Source organism: Ursus maritimus, unplaced genomic scaffold (genome assembly GCF_017311325.1).
Source record: "Ursus maritimus isolate PB19 unplaced genomic scaffold, ASM1731132v1 scaffold_19, whole genome shotgun sequence".
In the NCBI taxonomy this organism is placed as follows: Eukaryota; Metazoa; Chordata; class Mammalia; order Carnivora; family Ursidae; genus Ursus; species Ursus maritimus.
The window spans coordinates 28,416,289-28,438,776 of record NW_024424341.1 but is presented as its reverse complement, the minus strand read 5'-3'; the positions used below and the strand labels follow the sequence as shown (position 1 = coordinate 28,438,776).

Here is a 22,488-nt window from a genome sequence, read left to right as displayed (position 1 = left end):
GCTGAGGAGTGAGATATTTGTAGGGGTTTTGAAAAGCTCTGACATATTCTTGGAAATCTAGAAGGCCGCAGACATGCCTAGGGCTGTGTACAGCGGTGCTCATGCCCAGGGAAGACCTAAGAAGGCACTAATTTCTCAATTCTGGCTGGCCTTGAGGCTCTGCACAATCAGGAAGAATGGTCACTTGCCTGGCTGATTCCTGGGTGTGCCCCAACAGACACACACAGTCACACTCAGCAAAGACTAGGGGACTTACTGGTCCCCGGTGTTTAAGCAAATCTGTCCAGGCATGAACTAACCCCTAAGCTAACCTCATAGACTTAATGGCCACATGCAACAAAGAATGCAGATTTTACAGAATCACTTTAGAAAAGTCACTAAACAAAAAGTAACAACTGTAGGAAATAACAATAACAAACCTTGTAAAGGGGGAGACTCTGATTTCCAGAGTTACTGCATTATAGTATTTGAAATGTCCAGATGTCAAGAAAAAAATGCAAGACATGGAAAGAAAGTATGGCCCACACATAGGAAGAAAAGAAAAAACAGAAACTACATGAAGAAGCCAAGATGTTGGACTTAATCAAACAGACTTTAAAACTGCTTTTTATTTTTATCTATTCATTTATTTATTTATTTTAAGATTCTAATTATTTATTTGACAGAGAGACAGCCAGTGAGAGAGGGAACACAAGCAGGTGGAGTGGGAGAGGAAGAGGCAGGCTCTCAGCGGAGGAGCCTGATGTATGGGCTCGATCCCAGAACTCTGAGACCACGCCCTGAGCCAAAGGCAGATGCTTAACGACTGAGCCACCCAGATGCCCCTAAAACTCCTTTTTAAATATATTCTGAGAACTAAAGCAAGTATAAAACATTGTGTCACCAAATAGACAATTTTAATAATGAGATTGAAGTTATAAAAATATACAAAATAGAAATGGTGGAGTTGACAAGTACAATAAATGAAAAAAAAATCACTAGAGGGCTCAGCAAGTTTGAACAGGCAAAAGAAAGAATTGGCTTTGAAGAGTCAAGAAGCAAAATTGAAGATAGATGAATTGAGGTTATCTGGCCTAGAGAACAGGGGGAAAATGAAGACTAATGAACAGAGCTTCAGAGACCCGTAGAACAGCGCCAAGCGTATGCCAGCATGCATAATGGAAGTCCTTCTAGGCGAGGAGAGAACGGGGCAGAAAGAATAGTTGAAGAAATGACAAAAACTTGCCAAATTTGATGAAAAACATTAATCTACAAGAAGCTTAACAAACTATAAAACAGGATAAATTCAAAGAGATCCACACCTACGTAGATCATAATCAAACCGTTAGTGCCAAGGAAAAAGAATCTCGAAATCGGCAATAAAGTGACTGACTCATCATATACAAAGGGTGTTCAGTAAATTTGACAGCCGATTTATCATCACACACAGTGGAGGTCAGAATGCAGTGGAATGACCTGTTCAGAGGTTTCATTGGGTTGTTTTTGTTTGTTTGTTTTGTTTTTAAGAGAGCACGTGCAGACAGGGATGGGGAGGGGCAGAGGGAGAGAGAGAATCTTAAGTAGGCTCCATGTCCAGCACGGAGATCATGACCTGAGATGAAATCAAGAGTCAGACCCTTAACTGACTGAGCCACCCAGGCACCCCTGACCTGTTCAGAGTTTTAAAAGAAAAAAAAAAACTCGGGGCGCCTGGGTGGCACAGCGGTTGGGCGTCTGCCTTTGGCTCAGGGCGTGATCCCGGCGTTATGGGATCGAGCCCCACATCGGGCTCCTCCGCTAGGAGCCTGCTTCTTCCTCTCCCACTCCCCCTGCTTGTGTTCCCTCTCTCGCTGGCTGTCTCTCTCTCTGTCAAATTAATAAATAAAATCTTAAAAAAAAAAAAAAAAAGAAAAAACTCAACTAAGAATTCCATGTCAAGCAGAACTGCCCCTTAAAAATGAAGGAACAATGAGGCATTCTAGGATTTAAAAAAAAAAAATTCTTTAAAGGAAACCTGTCCTACAAGATTACTAAAGAGAGTCCTTCAGGCTGAAATTAAAGAACCACCCCCCCCCCCGCCAAAATACCAGACATAAATAAATTGAATTCACAAGGAGAAATAAAGAGCACTAGCAAAGATAACTACATAGGCAAATAAAATAGACAATACACATGTATTTTTTATTTATAATTCTTTTTTTTTCTTTCTGATTTAGAAAAAGCATAAAGAAATAACTATAAATCTGTGTTGATGTACATAAAATCATCAGCAAAAGTGGGGAGGGAATAGAACTATTAACTTTATATGTGGTAAAAGAAATGAGAGAATTAAAATGGTGCACTTGAAAATAATACAAAAGAAGGCAATGATGGAGCAATAAACATTTTTTAAAGATTTTTAAAAATTTTTAAGTAATCTCTGCACCCAGTGTGGGGCTCCATTGTGTAACTCCAAGATCAGTATCACACACTCCACTGACTGAGCCAGCCAGGCACCCCTACACATTTCTATTACGAGAATTTGTAAGAGACATTCCTATATGAACAAAAAAGACATAGGCATATAGAAAACAGCAAAATGGGGGGCGCCTGGGTGGCACAGCAGTTAAGCGGCTGCCTTTGGCTCAGGGCGTGATCCTGGCGTTATGGGATCGAGCCCCACGTCAGGCTCCTCTGCTATGAGCCTGCTTCTTCCTCTCCCACTCCCCCTGCTTGTGTTCCCTCTCACGCTGGCTGTCTCTATCTCTGTCGAATAAATAAATAAAAAATCTTTAAAAAAAAAAAAAAACAGAATGGTAGATATAAATCCTGCCTTAAATGCAGATGGATTAAACATTAATCAAAAGGCATAGATCAGCACAGAATTTTTTTTTAATCCAACTGTATACTGTTTGCAAGACACACAATTTAGATTGAAAGGCATTAATAGATTGAAAGTAACAGGATGTAATAAAATATGCCATGCAAACAGTGACCACAAGAGAGCAGGAGTTGCAATACTGATATCAGACAAAATAGACTCTGAGACAGAGATTGTTACAGGAGTCAGAGAAGGATGTTGTATAATGATAAAAGGTTCAATCTGTTTAGCAGATATAATAATTATAAACCTATGTATACCTGTAACAGTGCCCCCAAATACATGAAGCAAAAACTGTCATAATTGATGGAATAAATTGACAATTCTCCAGTAATAGTAGGAGGTATCAGTACCCCATTTTCAACAATGAGGATAACTAGACAGAAACTCAACAGGGAACCAGAAAACTTGAAAAACACTATAAACCTATTAGACCTAATAGACATCTATAGGACATCCACTCAACAGCAGAACATATCTATTTCTCAAGTGCACATGTAACATTTTCCAGGATAGATCATATGTTAGGGCTAACATATGGGTATAAAACAAGCTCAGTAAATTTAAAGGATTGAAATCATACAAAGTATGTTCTGGACATAAGTAACAGAATTTGGGAAAATTCACAAGTATGTAGAAATTACACAACTCCTAAAAAACCAATAGATCAAAGAAGAAATCCCAAGAAAAATTAGAAAATATTTTGTTTGAGATGAATGAAAAGGAAAACATACCAAAACTTACAGGATGCAGCAGAAGCAATGCTTAGAGGGAAATTTATAGTTGTTAAATGCCACACTAAAAAAGAAAGCAGGGGCACCTGGCTGCCTCAGTCAGTAGAGCATCTAACTCTTGATCTCGGGGTCATGACCTCGAGCCCCGCACTGGGTGTAGACATCACATAAATAAATAAAACTTCTAAAAAGAAGAAGGTACTCAAATCAATAACCTAGTTTAAGGAACTAGAAAAAGAAAGGAAAAAAATCCAAAATTCAAAGCAAGTGGACAGAAGGATATAATGATCATTAGAGCAGAATGAAATAGATGTTTAAAGATGAAATAAATAGGGGGCGCCTGGGTGGCTCAGCTGGTTAAGTGTCTGCCTTTGGCTCAGGTCATGATCCCAGTACCCTGGGATCGAGTCCGGCATCGGACTCCCAACTCAGCAGGCAGCCTGCTTCTCCCACTGCCTGCCGCTCCCCCTGCTTGTGCTCTCCCTCCCTCTCTCTGACAAATAAATAAAAATCTTTAAAAAAAATGAAACAAATAGGCAGTGGATAAGGAAACCCAGATGGCTTCGGTGCTCTCCGTTATTCAGGCAGCCAGGTAGATAGAGGACATTGAGACTGAGCGTGCCTGACAGAAGCAGCCAACCATCTTTCAAAGTAAAAGGAGGGTTCTGCTTCAAGAAACTGGCAAGGAGAAGCACCCACAATACTACAAAAACATTGGTCTGGGCTTTAAGACACCCAAGGAAGCCATTGAGGGCACTAACATTGATAAATGCCCCTTTACTGGTAATGTCTCCATCCAAGGGCAGATTCTGTCTGGTGTTGTGACCAAGATGAAGATTCAGAGGACGTTGTCATCCGCCACTACATCCAGAAGTACAACCACTTTGAGAAATCCACAAGAGCATGTCCGTGCACCTGTTTCAGGGAGATCCAGGTCTGCAACATTGTCACAGTGTGTGAATGCCTGCCATTGAACAAGACTGTGTGCTTCAACGTGCCCAAAGTCACGAAGGCCACTGGTACCAGGAAGCAATTCCAGAAGTTCTGAGAGTAGACATCTGCCCACATGCCTGAAGAAAATAAACTTATTTTCCCAGTCAAAAAAGAAAAAAGATAAAATAAATAATACCAGTACTTCATAAACCTTTCCAGAAAATGGAAGCGGGAGAATACTTCCTGATTCTATGAGGCCAGTATTACTCCAATACTAAAACCATATAAAGACATCACAGGAAAACTACAAGCAAATATCATTTATGAATATAGATAAAAGAATTCTCAACAAGGTACTAGCAAACTGAATAATCATTATACACTATAACCAAACAGGATTTGTTCTAGGAAAGCAAAGCTGATTCAGTATATAAAAAAGTCAGTGAGATATACCATATTAATACAATAAAGGGGAAAAACATGAACATCTCAATAGATACAGAGGAAGCATTTGATTGAGCATATCCTTTAAAAGATATAGGAGAAGCATTTGAGCCTTGGTGGCTTAGTGAAGTGACTGCCTTTGGCTCAGTTCATATCTGGGTCCTGGGATCGAGCCCCGCATTGGGCTTTCTGCTGAGTGGGGAGTCTGCCTCTCTTGCCCTCTGCCCTCCCCATGACTCGTTTTCTCTCTCTTTCTCTGAAATAAATAAATAAAATCTTTTAAAAAAGAAGAAGCAGCAGCATTTGGCAAAAACTCTTTCATGATAAAAAGAAAACACTGAGCAAACTAGGAACAGAAGGGAACTTCCTCAACCTGATAAAGTCCACCAATGAAAAACCCTTGACTAACATACTAAATGGACAAAGACTGAAAGCTTTACCCCTAAGATCAAGAACAAGACAAAGATGTCTGTTTTTGCCAGTTCTATTCACTGCTGTACTGGAGGTTCTAGCCAGAGCAGTTAGGCAAAAAAAAAAAAAAAAAAAAAAAAAAAAGGGCATTCCAGTTAGAAAGGACGAAAAACTATAGCTATAGACAGATGACGTGGTCTTTGTATATATCATGAAATTATAAAAGGGGTCAGACCCAAAAGGCTATATATCATATGATTGCATCCTTATGAAATGTCCAATAGGCAAGTCCATAGAGACCGAAAAGAAATTAGTGGTCGCTAGAGGTCGGGGAAAGGGGAAAAGAAGGAAAGACTGCTAATATGGGTACAGGGTTCCTTTTAGGTGTGGTGAAAATGTTTTGGAATAATATAGTCATGATGGTTGTATAACCTACGGTTATGCTAAAAACCACTGAATTGTACACTTAAATTGTGAGTCAAAAAGGATTCACAGTTGCTACTTCTCATTTCAATTTATTCACCTTTCTTTTTTTTTTCTTACAAAGGTGAATCTTCTAACTGTTGAATTGGACACCAAATAACATTTATTTTTTCTATCCTCATTTTTTAATAGAAAGCCCTGGTTTGCCATAGATTGCAGCCAAACTATGAGAAATCAATTTTTTTCTGTATGAACAGTCTCCATCGATGTTTCTGGGGAATATCTTAATGTTATAAAGACAATTATTAAAACTTAAAAGTAGGTCACCTTTCGGTAATACTTTGTAACTAATAGCTAGGCAGTATGTTCTAAAGTACAGAACACCTTTTTGATTTTTAATATTGAATGTTATTCTGTGCAGGAAGCAGGGTGTGGTGTGTTAGCTTGAATGTGCGGGGTAACTGCAAAAAGGTAGTGGGTGTGGTTAAAACTCAGCCAGCCAGAAGAGATTGAAGTGTTAAATCTGCTCCCAGCTCTTCTCATCCTGAGTTATTTTTGGATATCATGCTGTGTTTTTAACCTAAACATGACATTATTTAAACTTAAAAAGAAAATGTTTTAAAGTGAGAGGTAAAGCAATGGTGACTGAAGCCAGACTTCATTTTTACCCGGAAAGACCGTGGTCTGTGTTGTTGCAGCAGCAGAATCCTATGAGGCCATACTTGATCAACAGACCCCTTTTTTTCCTTGTCCACTCTCTTTCAACCCCCTAACACCAGTAGACAGATTGTTGCATTGCGTCTTTTAAAAGATATTGACACATGGCCAAAAGCCAATAAAGTAGAATTTGCTTTTAGCAAGAGTCAACCTCCAATGTGGCTAATGTAATAATTGAGTGGAAAAGAGAATATCCAGGCTAGCCAGCTCTGCCTGAAACTGCTATTTCTGCGTCAGTGTTGAAAGGCAGCATTTAATTGCCTGGAGATGGGTTGAAGTGACTAGGATTTACCTTCGGATTACTGTGCATTTTTCTTGTGATGATGGTCCATTGTACTGTCATTTTGTTGTCTTTCTACATACACAGGTCGAGAGCACCCTTGGATGCTTACTTTCAGGTGAGCCGGACCCAGCCTCATTTGCCAAGCACATCTCAGGATTCAGAGACCAGGAATCCTGTCTCTGAAGACTTGCAGGTCTCAAGTAGTTCCAGCTCTGACAGTGAGAGCTCCGCAGAGTACGAAGAGGTTGTTGTCCAGGCGGAGGACACTAGAGCTGTTGTTTCAGAAGGTGAGTGTTTTATTCCGTTTTGGACTCACAAGGCTAACACCCGGGAAGCTTAGCCTCCAGAAGGCTAGGAACTCTCGACTTGTGTTTTGATACTTTCCCTTTTCCCCCCAGATGTCATAGATTCCTGCTTTATATAGTACAGAGCTTTCACTGGCCATAGTCCTATATAGAGGATTTGATTTAACTTGAAATTTAATGTGATTTGTGACCCAGTGAATTGGTCACTTTGTAATGGCATTTTACATCTTCTTTCATTTTCTTTGAATGAACGTCTGAGCAGGAAATAGCTTCTTTATTTAAAAGAAAAGCTTTATAAATTCAGTACCCTGTCTAGTCTGCCACTTTTGAAGTCCTGTATAATGTTATGTATTGTGCAGGTAGAACTTTGTTTAGCAGTAGTGGGCAGAGCCCCTAGAGCATATGTCCTCTGATACCCCAGATGGTGGTCTTTACCCACTTAAAGGACCCAGGGCTTCTTGGAGAAACGGCTTTCCAAGTCTGGGATAGGAGATAAACAAGGTGAGCCTAGGGCATTTGATTGTGCCAGAAAGCAAGGAAGCCATCTCTCATGGAGTCATCATGTCCATAGGCATGGGAGCAACCTTAAAAGGGCTCCTTGTGGCTTAAGATGGGACAGTTTAAACATCAAAATGAATAATGAATGTATTTTTGGATTATGGATTGAAGTGTAGGTTAAAATGCATCAAATCTGTGAAAAATCTATGAATTCCTAATTATGTACTTTTTAAAACCTCATTTATCAGCATCCTAAGTTACTAGAGCCCTGACTCGTTACTCCGGAAACTGGTAAATAAAGGGTTGAGCATTTATCCTGTTTTTCCTGTGTGAACTGTATTCAGGAAAACCAAATAGTTGATGAAGGAGGTTTGTTTTTTTGTTAAGACTTTTTTTTTTTTAGAGTAGTTTAAGGTTCACAACAAAATTGAGAAGGCTGAGAGATTTCCCACATGCATGTCTCCACACGTGCATTGCCTCATTATCAGCATCACTCACCGGAATGGTGATCTGTTAGCAGAATCACTCAAAGTCCATAGTTTACCTTAGGAGTTCACCTTGGGTTATACATTTTATGGGTTTGGACAAATGTATAATGACATAATCCATCATTATATAGATATTTTCACTGCCCTAAAAATTCTCTTTGCTCTGGCTATTTCCTCCCACCTACTGCTCGGGAAGTTTTTTTAAACGAAAAATTCCAGCTAGTATTAGAGCAGGAATGATAGGAAAAAGTCGTAATTTCCTGACTCCTAATGAAGTTACATTTCTAGGCAAAGATCAGCAGTGGATCCTAAAACCATTAGGTTGAAAGGTTGTTGGGATTCCTTTTAATACAGGGACCAGGCTGGCGCCACCAGACCTTACATGCATTTTGATATGTTGCAATCAGAAATATCCAGAGGGGTGCCTGACTGGCCCGGTCAGTGGAGCGTGCAACTCCTGATCTTGGGGTTGTAAGTTCGAGCCCCACGTTGGATGTAGAGATGACTTCAAATAAAATTAAAAAAAGAAAAATATCCATAGCATTTAGGAAGTACTGTTGCTGCCCCCCAAAAGATCCTGCATCTACTTAAGACTCTAGATATACTAACCGGTCGCACAGTGTACAGGAAGTAGAGGAACAAAGTAAGTAAGTGAAAGATGCAACCATTCAAATCTAAAAATGTGGGACAGTCTACAAATGGAACATCTAGAAAAAGATCTAAATGTATATGAAACGCCTGAGTGGCTCAATCATTTAAGCATCTGCCTTCGGCTCAGGTCATGATCCTTGGTCCTAGGATCAAGCCCCACATTGGGCTCCCTGCTCAGCAGGGAGTCTGCTTCTCCCTTTGCCCCTCACCCTGCTCTTGCACACACAGACTCTCTCTCTCAAATAAATAAAATCTTAGAAAAAAAATTTCATATATTGTAAAGGGAATATCTCAAATCAGTGGGGAAAAGATAGACTTTTAAATCAGTACTGTTATAAAAACTGGATTGCTAACTGGAAAACAATAAAACTAGATTCATGCCTCATACTAGAAAATAAGATACCAGTGGCTCAGAGACCTAGTGTAAAACAAAAAACCATCCTAGTATAAGGAGAATATGTAAGTGATAAAACCCAAAAGTAAGGAGTACTTTGAAATTTAGAGGCAATATAAGAAAATTGCATTAAAAAATTCTGTTTTAGGGGCGCCTGGGTGGCGCAGTCATTAAGCATCTGCCTTCGGCTCAGGGCACGATCCTGGCATTCCGGGATCGAGTCCCACATCGGGCTCCTCCGCTGGGAGCCTGCTTCTTCCTCTCCCACTCCCCCTGCTGTGTTCCCTCTCTCACTGGCTGTCTCTCTGTCACATAAATAAATAAAATCTTCAAAAAAAAAAATTCTGTTTTAGTTCATGACAGTGAGCCAGCAAAGACACTGATACCACTTACCTAAAATCTAGGAAGGGCAAATCTATAGAGAAAAAGTAGATGAGTGGTTGCCTGTGGCTGCTGGTGCAGATGGGAAATGATTCTAAATTGGCATGAGTAATCTTTAGGGGATGATAGAAATGTTTTAAAATTGGATTGTGGTATTGGTTGCACAACTCTGTAAATTTACTGTAAATAAAAGTTAATATTGCGAGGAAGCAATCAGTCAAATCCAGGATGTAGACATTTTACAGGACAAATGATGAGATTTCTCAAACAAATCAAGGACAAATGAGGTGAATTTTAATTTAGAACTTAGGTTCATCGACAGACACCATTAGAACAATGAAATGGGAACGCATTGACTGGAGAAAACATTCATAATACATACATCCGGGAAAGGACGTATATCTAGGATGTATAAATAACTTTTACAGCCTAACAGAAAAATGGGCAAAAGGTACTTCCAAAGGAGGGTAGCTAAATGGCCACTAAACATGTAAAAAGTCTTCATTAGTCAATCAGGGAAATACAAATTAAAACCCCAGTGTGGTAACTAATAAGCATTCACCACTAGGGCTAAAATTTAAGACGGACAATATCGAGCATTGGAAAGAATATAAAGCAACCAGACCTCTCGTATGCTGCTGGTGGGAGTGTAAATTGGTACAAATATTCACGTGGTATTTTTACAAACTCATCTGTATGTATAAAACTTATGGCTCAGCAGTTCCACTTCTAGGTATGTACGAAAGGAGTACACGTGTTCAATAGAAACAATGTAACAGCATTGTTTGTAATGGCAAAAAACTGAAAACTACCCAAATACCCATCAGCAACAGAACAGATAAACTTGATACATTTGCCAATAAAACACTACACAGCTGTGAAAATCAATGAACCACAGCTCCATATGTTACTGTGGAAGAATTGTACGAACAATGTGAAGTAAAAGCGGCTGACACAAAAAAGTTGAATAACGCTGAAGTGCTATTTATATACAGAAACAGGCAAAAGTCAGGAGATGATCCTAGAATTTATTAAGGTGGTTACCCTTGGTGGGGGCAAATCATCTTCCCTCTACCCCCAAGAAGTAAGGAGATCATAAGGTATAAAAGGCACCCTTGGGGTTTTTGGTAATGTTCTGGTGTATAGTTCAGTTTGTGAGAATTCCCTGAATGAAATACTGAGGATACACTGAGCCTCAAAAAGCAAAATGATTAAAAATTAATACCTCCTTGACCATTAATGGAAGTTTTGAAAGGTTGGTGAGGCACCTGATAATCAGTCCAGGGGTCAGACTGGTACCACCCGAACCCGGCGTGAGCCGCCTCACGTGCTGCAGTCAGAAGCAAACAACCAGAGACGGATTCTTGCTGCCCCTCTTCTTGCCAGACAACAAAATTGAATCTACTGAAGCCTCTGGATTTAACTGCCGGTTTATAGGAAATATAGGTGATAGAACAAATAAGTAAGCAATACCTCAAGGAAGCAGTCAGTCAAATGTGGGATGTAGGATCCTGCAACAAGTCAGTGACAAGGAGGGAATAAAAATGAATGAAGGAGGGGCACCTGGGTGGCTCAGTCACCTAAGCGTCTGCCTTCAGCTCAGGTTATGATCCCAGTCCCGCATTGGGCTCCTTCTTCGGCAGGAAGCCTGCTTCTCCCTCTGCCTGCCACTCCCTCTGCTTGTGTTCTCTTTCTCTCTGACAAATAAAATCTTTTTTAAAAAAATGAATGAAGGAGAATTGTTAGAGTGAAAAAAAAACCAGATACAACAATCAAGCTCCTTGCGAAGGCCTTGCTTAGATTCTGATTGCAATAAATGCGCTATAAAGAACAACTTGAAAACAATTGGGAAATTTTGAGTATGAACTGCGTGGATATTAGTAAGGGGTTATTGTTACTTTCGTTAGGTATGATAATGATAGTATTTACGTAAAAAAATCCTTACCAGTATTACAAAAATTTTTATTACTGAAATGACATTTTATAGTGTTATTAAGCATTACAAAAGAAAATAATGAGGTTGGGAGCTTTGAACAAGATTGGCAAAATACTGATTTGTTTTGAAATTGGGTGAGGAGTACTTGTGTGTTAATTATAATGTTCTGTCTACTTTTTATTTATATTTGAAAGTATCCAAAATAAATTAAAAAATAAATTCCCTATTACTACTTGGGGAAATTTACGGCATTATTACCAATTAGAAATGGAAAGCTATGGTGAGCTAGGCTCTCCTGCTAGCCTCTCGTACCTGACTTCTGTCTTCTTTTGTGCATTACCTGTTCTACCGTTCCTGGAAATGACTTGGCAGAGCAAGGAGGTACCGCAGCAGAGCAAGAAGTTACATGTGTCGGTGGAGGAGAGACCCTCCCCAAACAGGTAATATGAACATCCTTTTGAATGGAATGTTTGGATTTGCCTTTGAAGAAGAGGCTGCGGACTGAAGTGGAAAGCTTGCAGACCTTGTAGGCAGGCGGTCAGGGCGTGAGTCCTGTCCATCCTACGCAGTTGTGTGACTGCTTCCTCTTAGGTTTAGAAAAGCAGGGATAGAGGTGAGGATAACTTGTCTTGCCTACCTAACAAAGTTAAGTGTTGATTAAAATAGTGGATATGAATGCAGTGTATGAAATATCTGGTACAATATGATTGCTATGTGTTAAACAATTTTTATTTACAAAGATAACACATAGTCTTTTTTTTTTTTTTTAAAGATTTTATTTATACATTTGACAGAGATAGAGACAGCCAGTGAGAGAGGGAACACAAGCAGGGGGAGTGGGAGAGGGAGAAGCAGGCTCCCAGCGGAGGAGCCTGACGTGGGGCTCCCTGATTCCGGGATCCCAGGGGCTCCCTGATCCCAGGATTCCGGGATCACGCCCTGAGCCGAAGGCAGACGCTTAATGACTGAGCCACCCAGGCGCCCCAACACATAGTCTTTAATAAGAGTTATTTATATCGGCCATGGACTCCGCCAATCTCAAAACATCATTGACCTACTTTTTGCTTGTTTCTATATGGCCTCCATGTTTTTATGTTTTTCTTCTAGAAAAATTTTGTGTGCATGTAAATTTATTTGTGTACATAAATGTTCTATTTTTTTAAATTTACACAAAAGGGAATCTCATTCTTACTAATCACTGCATAGTGTTCAATCATAAATAAATTTTTAGTTAACTCTTATTTTGTCGTGTACACTAGAGTTGTTCCCCTCCCTCCCTCCCTCCTCCTTTCTCCCTTTCTTTTCGTTCGTTCTTTTCCTGGTACAAATCATGCTGCACTAATAAGCATCTTTGTACAGTTGTCTTGTGACTGTTCATGGGGTATATTTCTAGCAGAGAGATTGCTCTGTGAAAGGAAAGATAGATGTATTTAGTTTTGATAAGATAAAGCCAAATTGCCCTTTGGAAAATTTGTGTCACTTTCTCCTTGCAGCAACAATATAGAAGCATGCCTCTTTCTTCCTTAACCCTCAACATTGCTTGGTGTCATCACACATCAGTTTATACTATCTAATAAATGAAAAAATGGTCTCTTACTTAATTTGCATTTTTTAATTATAAATGAACACCTGTGAACCATTTGTTGTTGTTGTTGTTTTCGTAAGCTGTTTATAGCCTGTCTTTGTTTTTCTGGGTTTCTTTTATTTATTTTCTATTCAGGTATTTTATAACTACTTGACTTGATTATTAACCTAATTTTGAATGTATAACAAACCTACTTTTCCCTGTTGTTGGTTATCCAGGTAACTACTAGTTTTTTATTTTTTATTTTTATGTATTTGTTAAGATAGCTCCTTTTCTTCATTTGAATGAGAAAAAAATCCCAAGAATTTCATAAGATTAAAGGGAAGTAATATTTTCATGGCTTGTATAAAACATTTGACCAGATTGCATTTTACAAAGAATGAGAAGCAATTCAGAGGAGGTGACGTTTTTCTACAGTGTCTTCAGTTGGGTTTATATTGTTTTTGTGTGGTTTTGTTGATTTGATAGAGTTGCACATCCTCTTCAGACTGATTTTATATTTGCTCTAATTTGAATGTATTCTGGTTTCCATCCAGTCTCCCCAGAAGACCAACCCTCTCCTACCTTCTGTTTCTATGGATGATGAAGAAGGGGACACTTGCACAATATGTTTTGAGCATTGGACCAATGCTGGGGATCACCGACTCTCAGCATTACGCTGTGGGCACCTCTTTGGGTATAAGTGCATTTCTAAGTGGCTCAAGGGCCAGGCACGAAAATGTCCCCAGGTAAGAACCATAGATAAGGACTGAGCGTGTGCACAGTCAACATGTTAAGTCAGGAGGATTCCTAAAACCACACTGATTTTATCTTGTTGGGCTCTTTAGTGCAACAAGAAAGCCAAGCACAGTGACATCGTTGTTCTTTATGCCCGAACCCTGAGAGCTCTGGACACCAGTGAACATGAGCTCATGAAAAGGTAGGCGGCAAGAATCTACCTACTTGGCAAATCTGAAAAAGGAGGTATGAGTCACTCTTAATGTGGTTTTAAGGCTTTAATTGGACTGTGACGGGGGATGTCTGGGGGATCACTGGCAATCTGTCTCACATCGTGATTTATAATACGTGTCTCTTCTCTTCTGAAGGAAGTCTGCATAGTTTGCTCTCCACACAGCATTAAAAATGAGGTTTTGGAGTAAAAACTAAGTGTGACTTCAGCTAGCTCAATGAGTGTGGGCCCCAGGCTTATTGAATGGGGGAGCCTCCCTGACAATGAAGTTTGATGCACAAGAAAGCAGAGCTGAGAAGTGGGGAAAGACAGATTCCTGGCCCTTGATTCAGCCATGCCTGAAGTTAGACTCCAGGGGATTTCTCAGTTACATAAGTCAGTACGTTGGTTTTCAGTTTTAGTTTACCAGCTTAAATGAAGTTTCTGCATATAACCTAGGGAGTACTGACCGATGTTTCACCGCATAACATTCTCATTCTAGGAAGACTGACACCTGGGTCATGAGAAACTCACTCCTTGAAAGAAGGGAAAGATAGAAGAAGGATGACAGGTGGTGGACTGTGCCACTTACTCCTTTTTGTCTTCTCTACCTCTTATAAGGCTCTGCTTTCAGAGCCTGAGCGCTGCATGCTGATTGCAACAGGCAGATTGAGAAGGAACAGAGCAGCTGTTCCTTCTGCAGGAGCACTTAGCTCCCCCCGCCAATTTAGAATCAGCTCTAATACTTAAGCCAGCCATAACAGGACCCAGGGAAGCCGAGACTGTGGTGTTTTACGGCCTCCCCAAATCAAAAGTCATGGAAAAACCTACAGCCCTCCAGTAATACCTCACACCTGGTGTGGGCAGCGGACCCAAGCAGAAAGGTTCCCTGGAATTTTTGTAGCTTTTAAAGATTCTTCCCTAGGGATTACATTTACTGCCTGCCTCTGCTTCTAAATACCATGAACATTTAATCAGGGATTCCTTGTCTTACTCTTTATAGACAATTTATAACCACTTGGAACATTTTCCAAGTCTTAGTCTCCTCTTCTGCACAATAGGCTTAAAGATACCTTAAACAAAACAACAACAAAAAAGAGGATCTGGCACATTACTTAAGTGTTGCCTTATTTTGCTCCTCGTGTCCCTAAGCCCTCCTACAACAGCACGCTGCACAGAAGATTTGTAAGTGAAGCTTTGCACATGTGGTGCAATGTAAGAAAGTATCCGGATTTTGGAAGCCCAAGAACAATTGCTAATAACACTGCTTAAAATAAACTTGAAGAACATTAAAAAATAAAAATATCCGTGGAGAGAGCTCAGGGACATGGGTTGTCTCACAAAGCTGCTGGTAAGAATGTACACTGACACAAATATTTAGAGAGACCCTTGGCTCTATGCTTCAGAAGCATTTAAAAGTATTTCTACTTCAGGCATTTATTCTAAAGAAACAATTTGTGAAGAAATGTGTGCAAAGATTTATTAATGGGGGGCACCTGGCTGGCTCAGTTGGTGGAGTGTGCAACTCTTGATCTCAGGATTGTAATCTGTGCAACTCTTAACCTCGGGATTCGAGCCCCATATTGGATGTAGAGATTAGTTAAAAGTAAAATCCTGAGGGGCACATGAGTGGCTCAGTTGGTTAGGCAACTGATTGTTGGTTTCACCTCAGGTCGTGATCTCATGGGTGGAGAGATCAAGCCCCACATCAGGCTCTGCACTCAGCAGGGAGTCTGCTTGAGATTCTCTCCCTCTTCCCCTTCCCTCACTGCATGAGCACGTGCTCTCTCTCTCTCTCTAAAATGAATCAATAAATCTTTTTAAAAAATAAATAGGGGCGTCTGGGTGGCTCAGTTGGTTAAGCCTATACCTTGACTAGGTCACGATCCCAGGGTTCTGGGATCTAGCCTCAGGTTGGGCTCCCTGCTTGGCAGGGAGTCTGCCCCTCCCCCTACTCATGCTGGCTCTTCTCACTCACTCTCAAATTAATAAATAAAAAATAAAATCTTATAAATAAATAAATGAAATCATATTTTTAAAATACAAGATTTACTTCATGAGACTTTTCATTTAAACATTGTTAATCCAAACTGAAAGGATTAACTGGTTGAGTAAACTCTGGCATATCCATATGGTGGAATACTACACATTTATTTAAACTGATGTTAAAGTGCACGTAATACTTTGTCATGTGAAAGCACATTATGGTGATTATATTTTTGTGAAGTAGAAAAAATACTACAGGTAGTCACTGAGTGGTGGAATTATAGATGATTTAAATTTTCGTCCTTATTTTTTTCTCATTTGGTCCAACAAATACTTACTTGGTCCAATAAATATTTAGTGTTTTTACGTGGCAGCTATGTGAACAGGGTAATTTTGTTGAAAAAGCTAACTTTTAGGCTTGGTTTGTTAATGTATGATTGTTTTTAAAACTTTGCTGATTACTCAAAAAACTCCCAACAAACAGAAATCCAGGACCAGTTGGCTTTACAGGTGAATTCTACCAAATATTTAAAGAAGAGTTAATACCTGTTCTTTTTTTTTTTGCAAGATTTATTTATTTATTTTAGGAGTGGAGCGGAGGGAAAGAAAGAATCCTGAAGCAGACTCCCCTCTGAGTGTGGAGCCTGACGCAGGGCTTGATCCCAGGACCCCAAGATAATGACCTGAGCCAAAATCGAGATTCGACCGCTTAACTGACTAAGCCACCCCGGCACCCCAATACCTAATTCTTCTCAAACTTTTTCAAGAAATAGAAGAGGAGGGGCGCCTGGGTGGCACAGCGGTTAAGCGTCTGCCTTCGGCTCAGGGTGTGATCCCGGTGTTCTGGGATCGAGCCCCACATCAGGCTCCTCCGCTGTGAGCCTGCTTCTTCCTCTCCCACTCCCCCTGCTTGTGTTCCCTCTCTCGCTGGCTGTCTCTATCTCTGTCAAATAAATAAATAAAATCTTTAAAAAAAAAAAAAGAAAAAGAAATAGAAGAGGAAAGGAATAAGAAGGAAAACTTCCAAATTCATTCTATGAGTCAAGTGTCACCCTGATACCGATATCAGATAAAGACACCATAAAAAAAAGAACTACAGGCCAATATCTCTGATAAATACAGGTGCAGAAATCCTCAGCAAAGTATTAGCTAACCAAATCCAACAGTACTTTAAAAAAAAAAATCATTCACCATGATCAAGTGGGATTTATTTCCAGGATGCAAGTGTGGTTCATTATTTGCAAATTAATGTGATAGTAATTCATCTCAATAAGAGAAAGTATAAAAACCATGTAATCACTTCAACAGGTACAGAAAAAGCATTTGACAAGAAGTACAACATCCACTCATGATAAAAAGTCAACAGAGTAGGTTTAGAGGGAACATAGCTCAACATAGTAAAGGCCTTATATGAAATACCCCACAGCTAACATCATCCTTAATGGGGGAAAGTGGGAGCTTTTCACTTAAGGTCAGGAACGAGAAAAGGATGTCCACTCTCACCACAGTGATCAGACAAGAGAAATAAAATAAAAGCCATCCAAATTGGTAAGGAAGCAGTAAAACTTTCACTACTTGCTGATGATATGATACTGTATGTAGAGAACCCAGAGACTCCACCAAAAAACTGCTGAACTGTTAAATGAATTCAGCAAATTTACAGAACGAAAAATCAGTGTACAGAAATCCATTCCATTTCTATACACTAATATTGAAGCAGCAGAAAGGGAAATTAAAAAAACAATGCCATTTACAATTGCACCAAAACTAATAAAATACCGGTGAGTGAACTTAACTAAAGAGGAAAACCTGTACTCTGAAAACTATAAAACATTGATGAATGAAATTAAAGATGACACAAGTGGAAAGACATTCCATGCTCATGGATTAGAAGAACAAGTATTTTTAAATGTCTGTGATACCCGAAGTAATCTACACAGTTAATGCAGTCCCTATCAAAATACCAACGGCATTTTTTACAAGAACTAGAACAAACAATCCTAAAATTTGTATGGAATCATAAAAGAAAAAAACTGGAGGTATCACAATTCCAGATTTCAAGTTATATTACAAAGCTGTAGTAGTCAGAACAGTGTGGTACTCTCACAAAAATAGACACAATTCGATGGAACAGAATAGAAAACCCAGAAATGAATCCACAATTACACAATCAATCTTTGACATAGCAGGAAAGAATATGCTTCTTCCTCTCCCACTCCCCCTGCCTGTGTTCCCTCTCTCACTGGCTGTCTCTCTCTGTCAAATAAAATCTTAAAAAAAAAAATAGAATTATGTTTGGGGTACATATCCTAGTTGGGATAGCTCTAGCTTATTCATTCTAACTCCTGTAGAGTGTTCTAGTTCTCTAATTTAGAATTTCCCTATACCTGTTTTGTATTGGTGGACAGTTAAGGCGGTTTCCAGTTTTTATGAATATAAGCCATGGTGCAGAGAGATGGGTAAGAGTCTTTTTAGGTCTAGAAATGGAATTACTTTATCATAGGTCACATGTAATTTCAACTTTACTAGATACTGTCAAATTGCTCTTCCAAGAAGCTGTTTCCAATTTATACTCCCACCAGCAAAAGTAAGATTTCTCATTTTTTTCATACCCTCGTTTGCTTTATATTATCAGACTTAATTTTGACAGTCTCGCGGAGTCAAGTAATATTTACTTAATTTGTATATCCTCAATTATTAATGAAGTTGGACATACTCTTCTATGAATTTCGTTTTTATCTTTTTTTCATTTGTATTGTGCAAGATATGTTACTTATTTCTTATTGATTAGTTCATTGTGTTTTACTTACATAGTTGACCGGGGGTTTAGAGGCACCAACCCCTCACCCAGTCAAAAATCCACATATAACTCTTTTAACTCCCCAGAACCTAAACTTAATAGCCTACTCTTGACTAGTAACCTTACTGGTAACATAAACAGTTGATTAACATATATTTTATATGTTACATGTGTTATGCACTCTATCATTAAAATAATACCTAACTTTTTCTTAATGTTTTCCACATTTCTAGGCTACACGGCTACACATTCCTAGGTTTATCTATGAGTTTTTTCAAATTGTTGCAACTCTCTAAAAAATATTTTCCAATGTATTTATTGAAAAAAATCCACAGTAAGTGGACCACGCAATTCAAACCCATGTTGCTCAGGGGTCAGGTCACCTGTACTGATTCTTTGCTGGTTGTGTATATGGCAAATAGCGTCTCCCAGTCTGTGGCTTGTCTCTTTAACTTGTTTATGTTATCTTTTGTTGAATGTGAGTCTTCAATTTTAATGCAGTCATTTATCTCGTTTTGTGTTTTTTTGGTCTCCGCTGCTTCAAGGTCGTAAAGACATAGCATCTTCTAAAGGTTCTTTAAAAATTTTGTCTTTTATGTAGGTTTTAAATATTTTTTAAGTATAGTTTTATGGATAACCAGGTGTCATAGCATAATTATTAAGTAATATGTTCTTCCTGTATAAGTTTTCATTGCTACCTCAATCCTAGATTGTTTTTGTGTATGAATGGACCACTTTAGGTCCATGGTCTCTTTGTTAATTCTTGCCCCAGTATTCTGAAGTTATAATTTATTTTAGTTTTAAAATATCTCCTCCCTGGGGCGCCTGGGTGGCTCAGTCGTTAAGCGTCTGCCTTCAGCTCAGGGCGTGATCCCAGCGTTCTGGGATCGAGCCCCACATCAGGCTCCTCCGCTGGGAGCCTGCTTCTTCCTCTCCCACTCCCCCTGCTTGTGTTCCCTCTCTCGCTGGCTGTCTATCTCTGTCAGATAAATAAATAAAATCTTAGAAAAATAAAAAATAAATAAAATACCTCCTCCCACCTTGTTCTTCAAATTGATTTTGTTCTTCAAATTGATTTTGATATTCTTGGCATTTTCTTCAAATTGTTTTTGATATTCTTGGCATTTTGCTCTTAATTTTAAAATTAGTTTCCTAAGTTCCATTTGATGCAACTTCAATCAAGATTTCAAAGAGAACTTTTTCCCTTTGAAATCTTGACTGAAATTACATTAAATTTTTAGAGTAACTTGAGAAGGCCTATCTTCATGGTTTTGAGTCATTCCAGCTGTGAACATTATATAATATCCTTCCACTTGCTCACGGTCTTCGTGTGCCTTTTACCAGTGTGCTTTGCTTCATAAGGTCTTGCATGCTCTTTAACTTTATTCCTAGGTTGCTATTGTTAGAATTGCTCTTGTGAATGATTTTTTTTCTATTACATTTACTAATCAGTTATGCGGCATATGGGAAATGCTATTGATCTAATTTTTTTTTAGTTCATTTATTTCTTCAGTATTCTGTATGCCCACCCTGGGGCTTGAACTCAACAACCCTGAGATGAAGAGTCATACGTTTCTCTGACTGAGCCAGCCAGGGGCCCCAATCTAATTTTCTTGATCTTAATTCCTGCACCTTGCTGAATAGTTTGTGGGTTCTCTTGAACTTTCCATGAAGATAAATACGGCAGCTTTATCCCTTCCTTTCCAGTTTTCATCTTTTTTCTATCCTATCTTACTAAGTGGAAATCTTTTCTTTCTTTCTTTCTTTCTTTCTTTCTTTCTTTCTTTCTTTTTTTTTCTTTTTTTTGCATATTTTGAAAGTGTCTTTACATGCAAATTTGTAATTTTTATTTTTGGTGAATGTGTTTTTTTCATTATGCATTGTTCCTCCTAATGCCTATTCATGCTTTTTAATTCTAACCGGTCTTAGCATTTTCCCAGTATATACCTTCTCTCTTCTTAACTTCAGCCTTGCTTTTGTAGTGTTATTTAATTTCAGTATCTGATGAACAGCTGGTAACTTACTATTTTCTTTTAATCCAACAAATAACCTTGGTCTTTTAACATCGTCATTTTACTCATAATTTGGCCCTAACTCGAGAACTGAGCTTGGCTCTGTGCCCTTGCTTGGCATTTTTGCATTTTTAGTCTCATTCCCTAGTAAGAGCCAAATTCCTGGTCATCACTGCTTGCGTTAACACTGAATCCCAGTGATTCGTGAGTTCAGCCCTGCATGCTACTTTTCTGTAGTGTTTCTGGATGTGAAAATTTTTTCTTCTGTTATATTTTATTCACCGTCATGACATATTTACAGCAAAGCGTGTGTATCACAGCGTGAACTTAATCTGACATCTTGTTGGGAAGTCTTCTGTGGCCTTCCTGATCTTCACCTGTTGCTGGCTTCCCGTTCTAGTTCCTTACTGAAGGAGCAGATGCTGAGGAAGCAGGCCGAGTTAGAATCAGCACAGTGCCGGCTCCAACTTCAAGTCCTCACTGATGAATGCAGTAAGCTTCATAGTCGTGTCCAGGTAGGTTTGCCCGTCCTAATCCAGAGGACTTTGGTGTAGGAAAGGAAAAGGAGTCTAAATAGAACTTCGGTTCATCCCAGGTACAAGTAAGGATTTACCGAGTTTTTCAGGAAGTAGGGAAGACCAGCTCTTTATTCTATTTTTGATTAGGGCATTTGTCGGAAGTGTAGACACTTGAGGATGAATTCTGCAATTTGAACTTTGAACAAATTAAAGAGCCAGCTGATAATTCATATTTTAAGTCATTTACCTCCATGAATCTACCAGTAAAATGAGGGGTTTGGCCAAGATGACCATTAAAGACTTTGAGCCCTCCTATTTCTGATCTGTGCTCTCGTTGGCTCAGTTGCTTGTTGAAATACAGGGAGAACGGCCGGGGTGCTCAGGGATTTGCGTCAGCATTTCCATAGAATGGATAAGAAATGTCCCATTTAAATGAGGGAATTGTGCATGAGGGCAATATCACACGAAAAGGCTTCACATTTACATCCTTTTTTTCATTGTAGGACTTGCAGAAACTTGTGCAGCATCGGGATCAGATTTCACAGTCACCCAGCGGCTCCCAAGCACGTTTCCTGAACTGCCTGCCTTCCATCCAGAACCAGCGCAAGTACCATTTCCAGAAGACCTTCACGGTGTCTCCGACAGGAAACTGCCGAATCATGACATACTGTGATGCTCTGAGCTGCCTGGTGGTATCACAGCCTTCTCCTCAGGCCTCCTTCCTGCCAGGTGAACAATCCAGAACCTCAGCTTTCATGTTCATTATTGGACTTCATTTCTCTCCTGTCTTTGTAGAATCCAAGACTCGCTAGTGGGTGGACGCTGACCACAGCGCACCAAATCACGTTCCTAATGTGTTAATGCAGATACTCTAAGGTGCTGCAAAGATACCTTCAGTGTCCGTTGGCTTCATTCTGTAAATGTATTCACCAAGAGCTCAGAATTGTTGGTTAATAACTGTGATAAAGTAAGAGAAGATGGGGTACTTGGAAGCATGGGTTACTGGTACAGTCCAAGGAGGACAGCACTCCCTGTATGTCTCGTTAAAGTCACAGATTCATGGGGGCACCTGACTGGCTCAGTCTGTAGAGTGTGAGACTTGAATTTGAGCCCCATGTTGGGTGTAAAGATGACTTAGAAAAAAAATTTTAATGTAAATTAAATAAGGTCACAGATTCATTTTAGACTAGAAATTTTTTTAAGGTTTTGTTCTTTTTTTTTT

General features: G+C 39.3%; 1 protein-coding gene and 1 pseudogene across 2 annotated transcripts in view; both read left to right on the top strand.

Moving 5' to 3' along the window:
- The window catches only part of RFWD3 (ring finger and WD repeat domain 3), a 42,740-nt gene that overhangs the window by 9,539 nt on the left and 10,713 nt on the right, over window positions 1–22,488 (top strand). The window contains exons 3-8 of one of the 2 annotated variants that reach the window (XM_040633581.1): window positions 6,869–7,071; window positions 11,810–11,877; window positions 13,559–13,750; window positions 13,850–13,941; window positions 21,149–21,263; window positions 21,770–21,995. In XM_040633581.1, coding sequence (XP_040489515.1) covers window positions 6,869–7,071; window positions 11,810–11,877; window positions 13,559–13,750; window positions 13,850–13,941; window positions 21,149–21,263; window positions 21,770–21,995 — 896 coding nt within the window. Of the gene's footprint in view, window positions 1–6,868; window positions 7,072–11,809; window positions 11,878–13,558; window positions 13,751–13,849; window positions 13,942–21,148; window positions 21,264–21,769; window positions 21,996–22,488 lie in introns of those variants that run through there. The other variant, XM_040633582.1, reaches the window with a different exon arrangement.
- On the top strand, window positions 74–5,203 carry LOC103662107 (annotated as a pseudogene).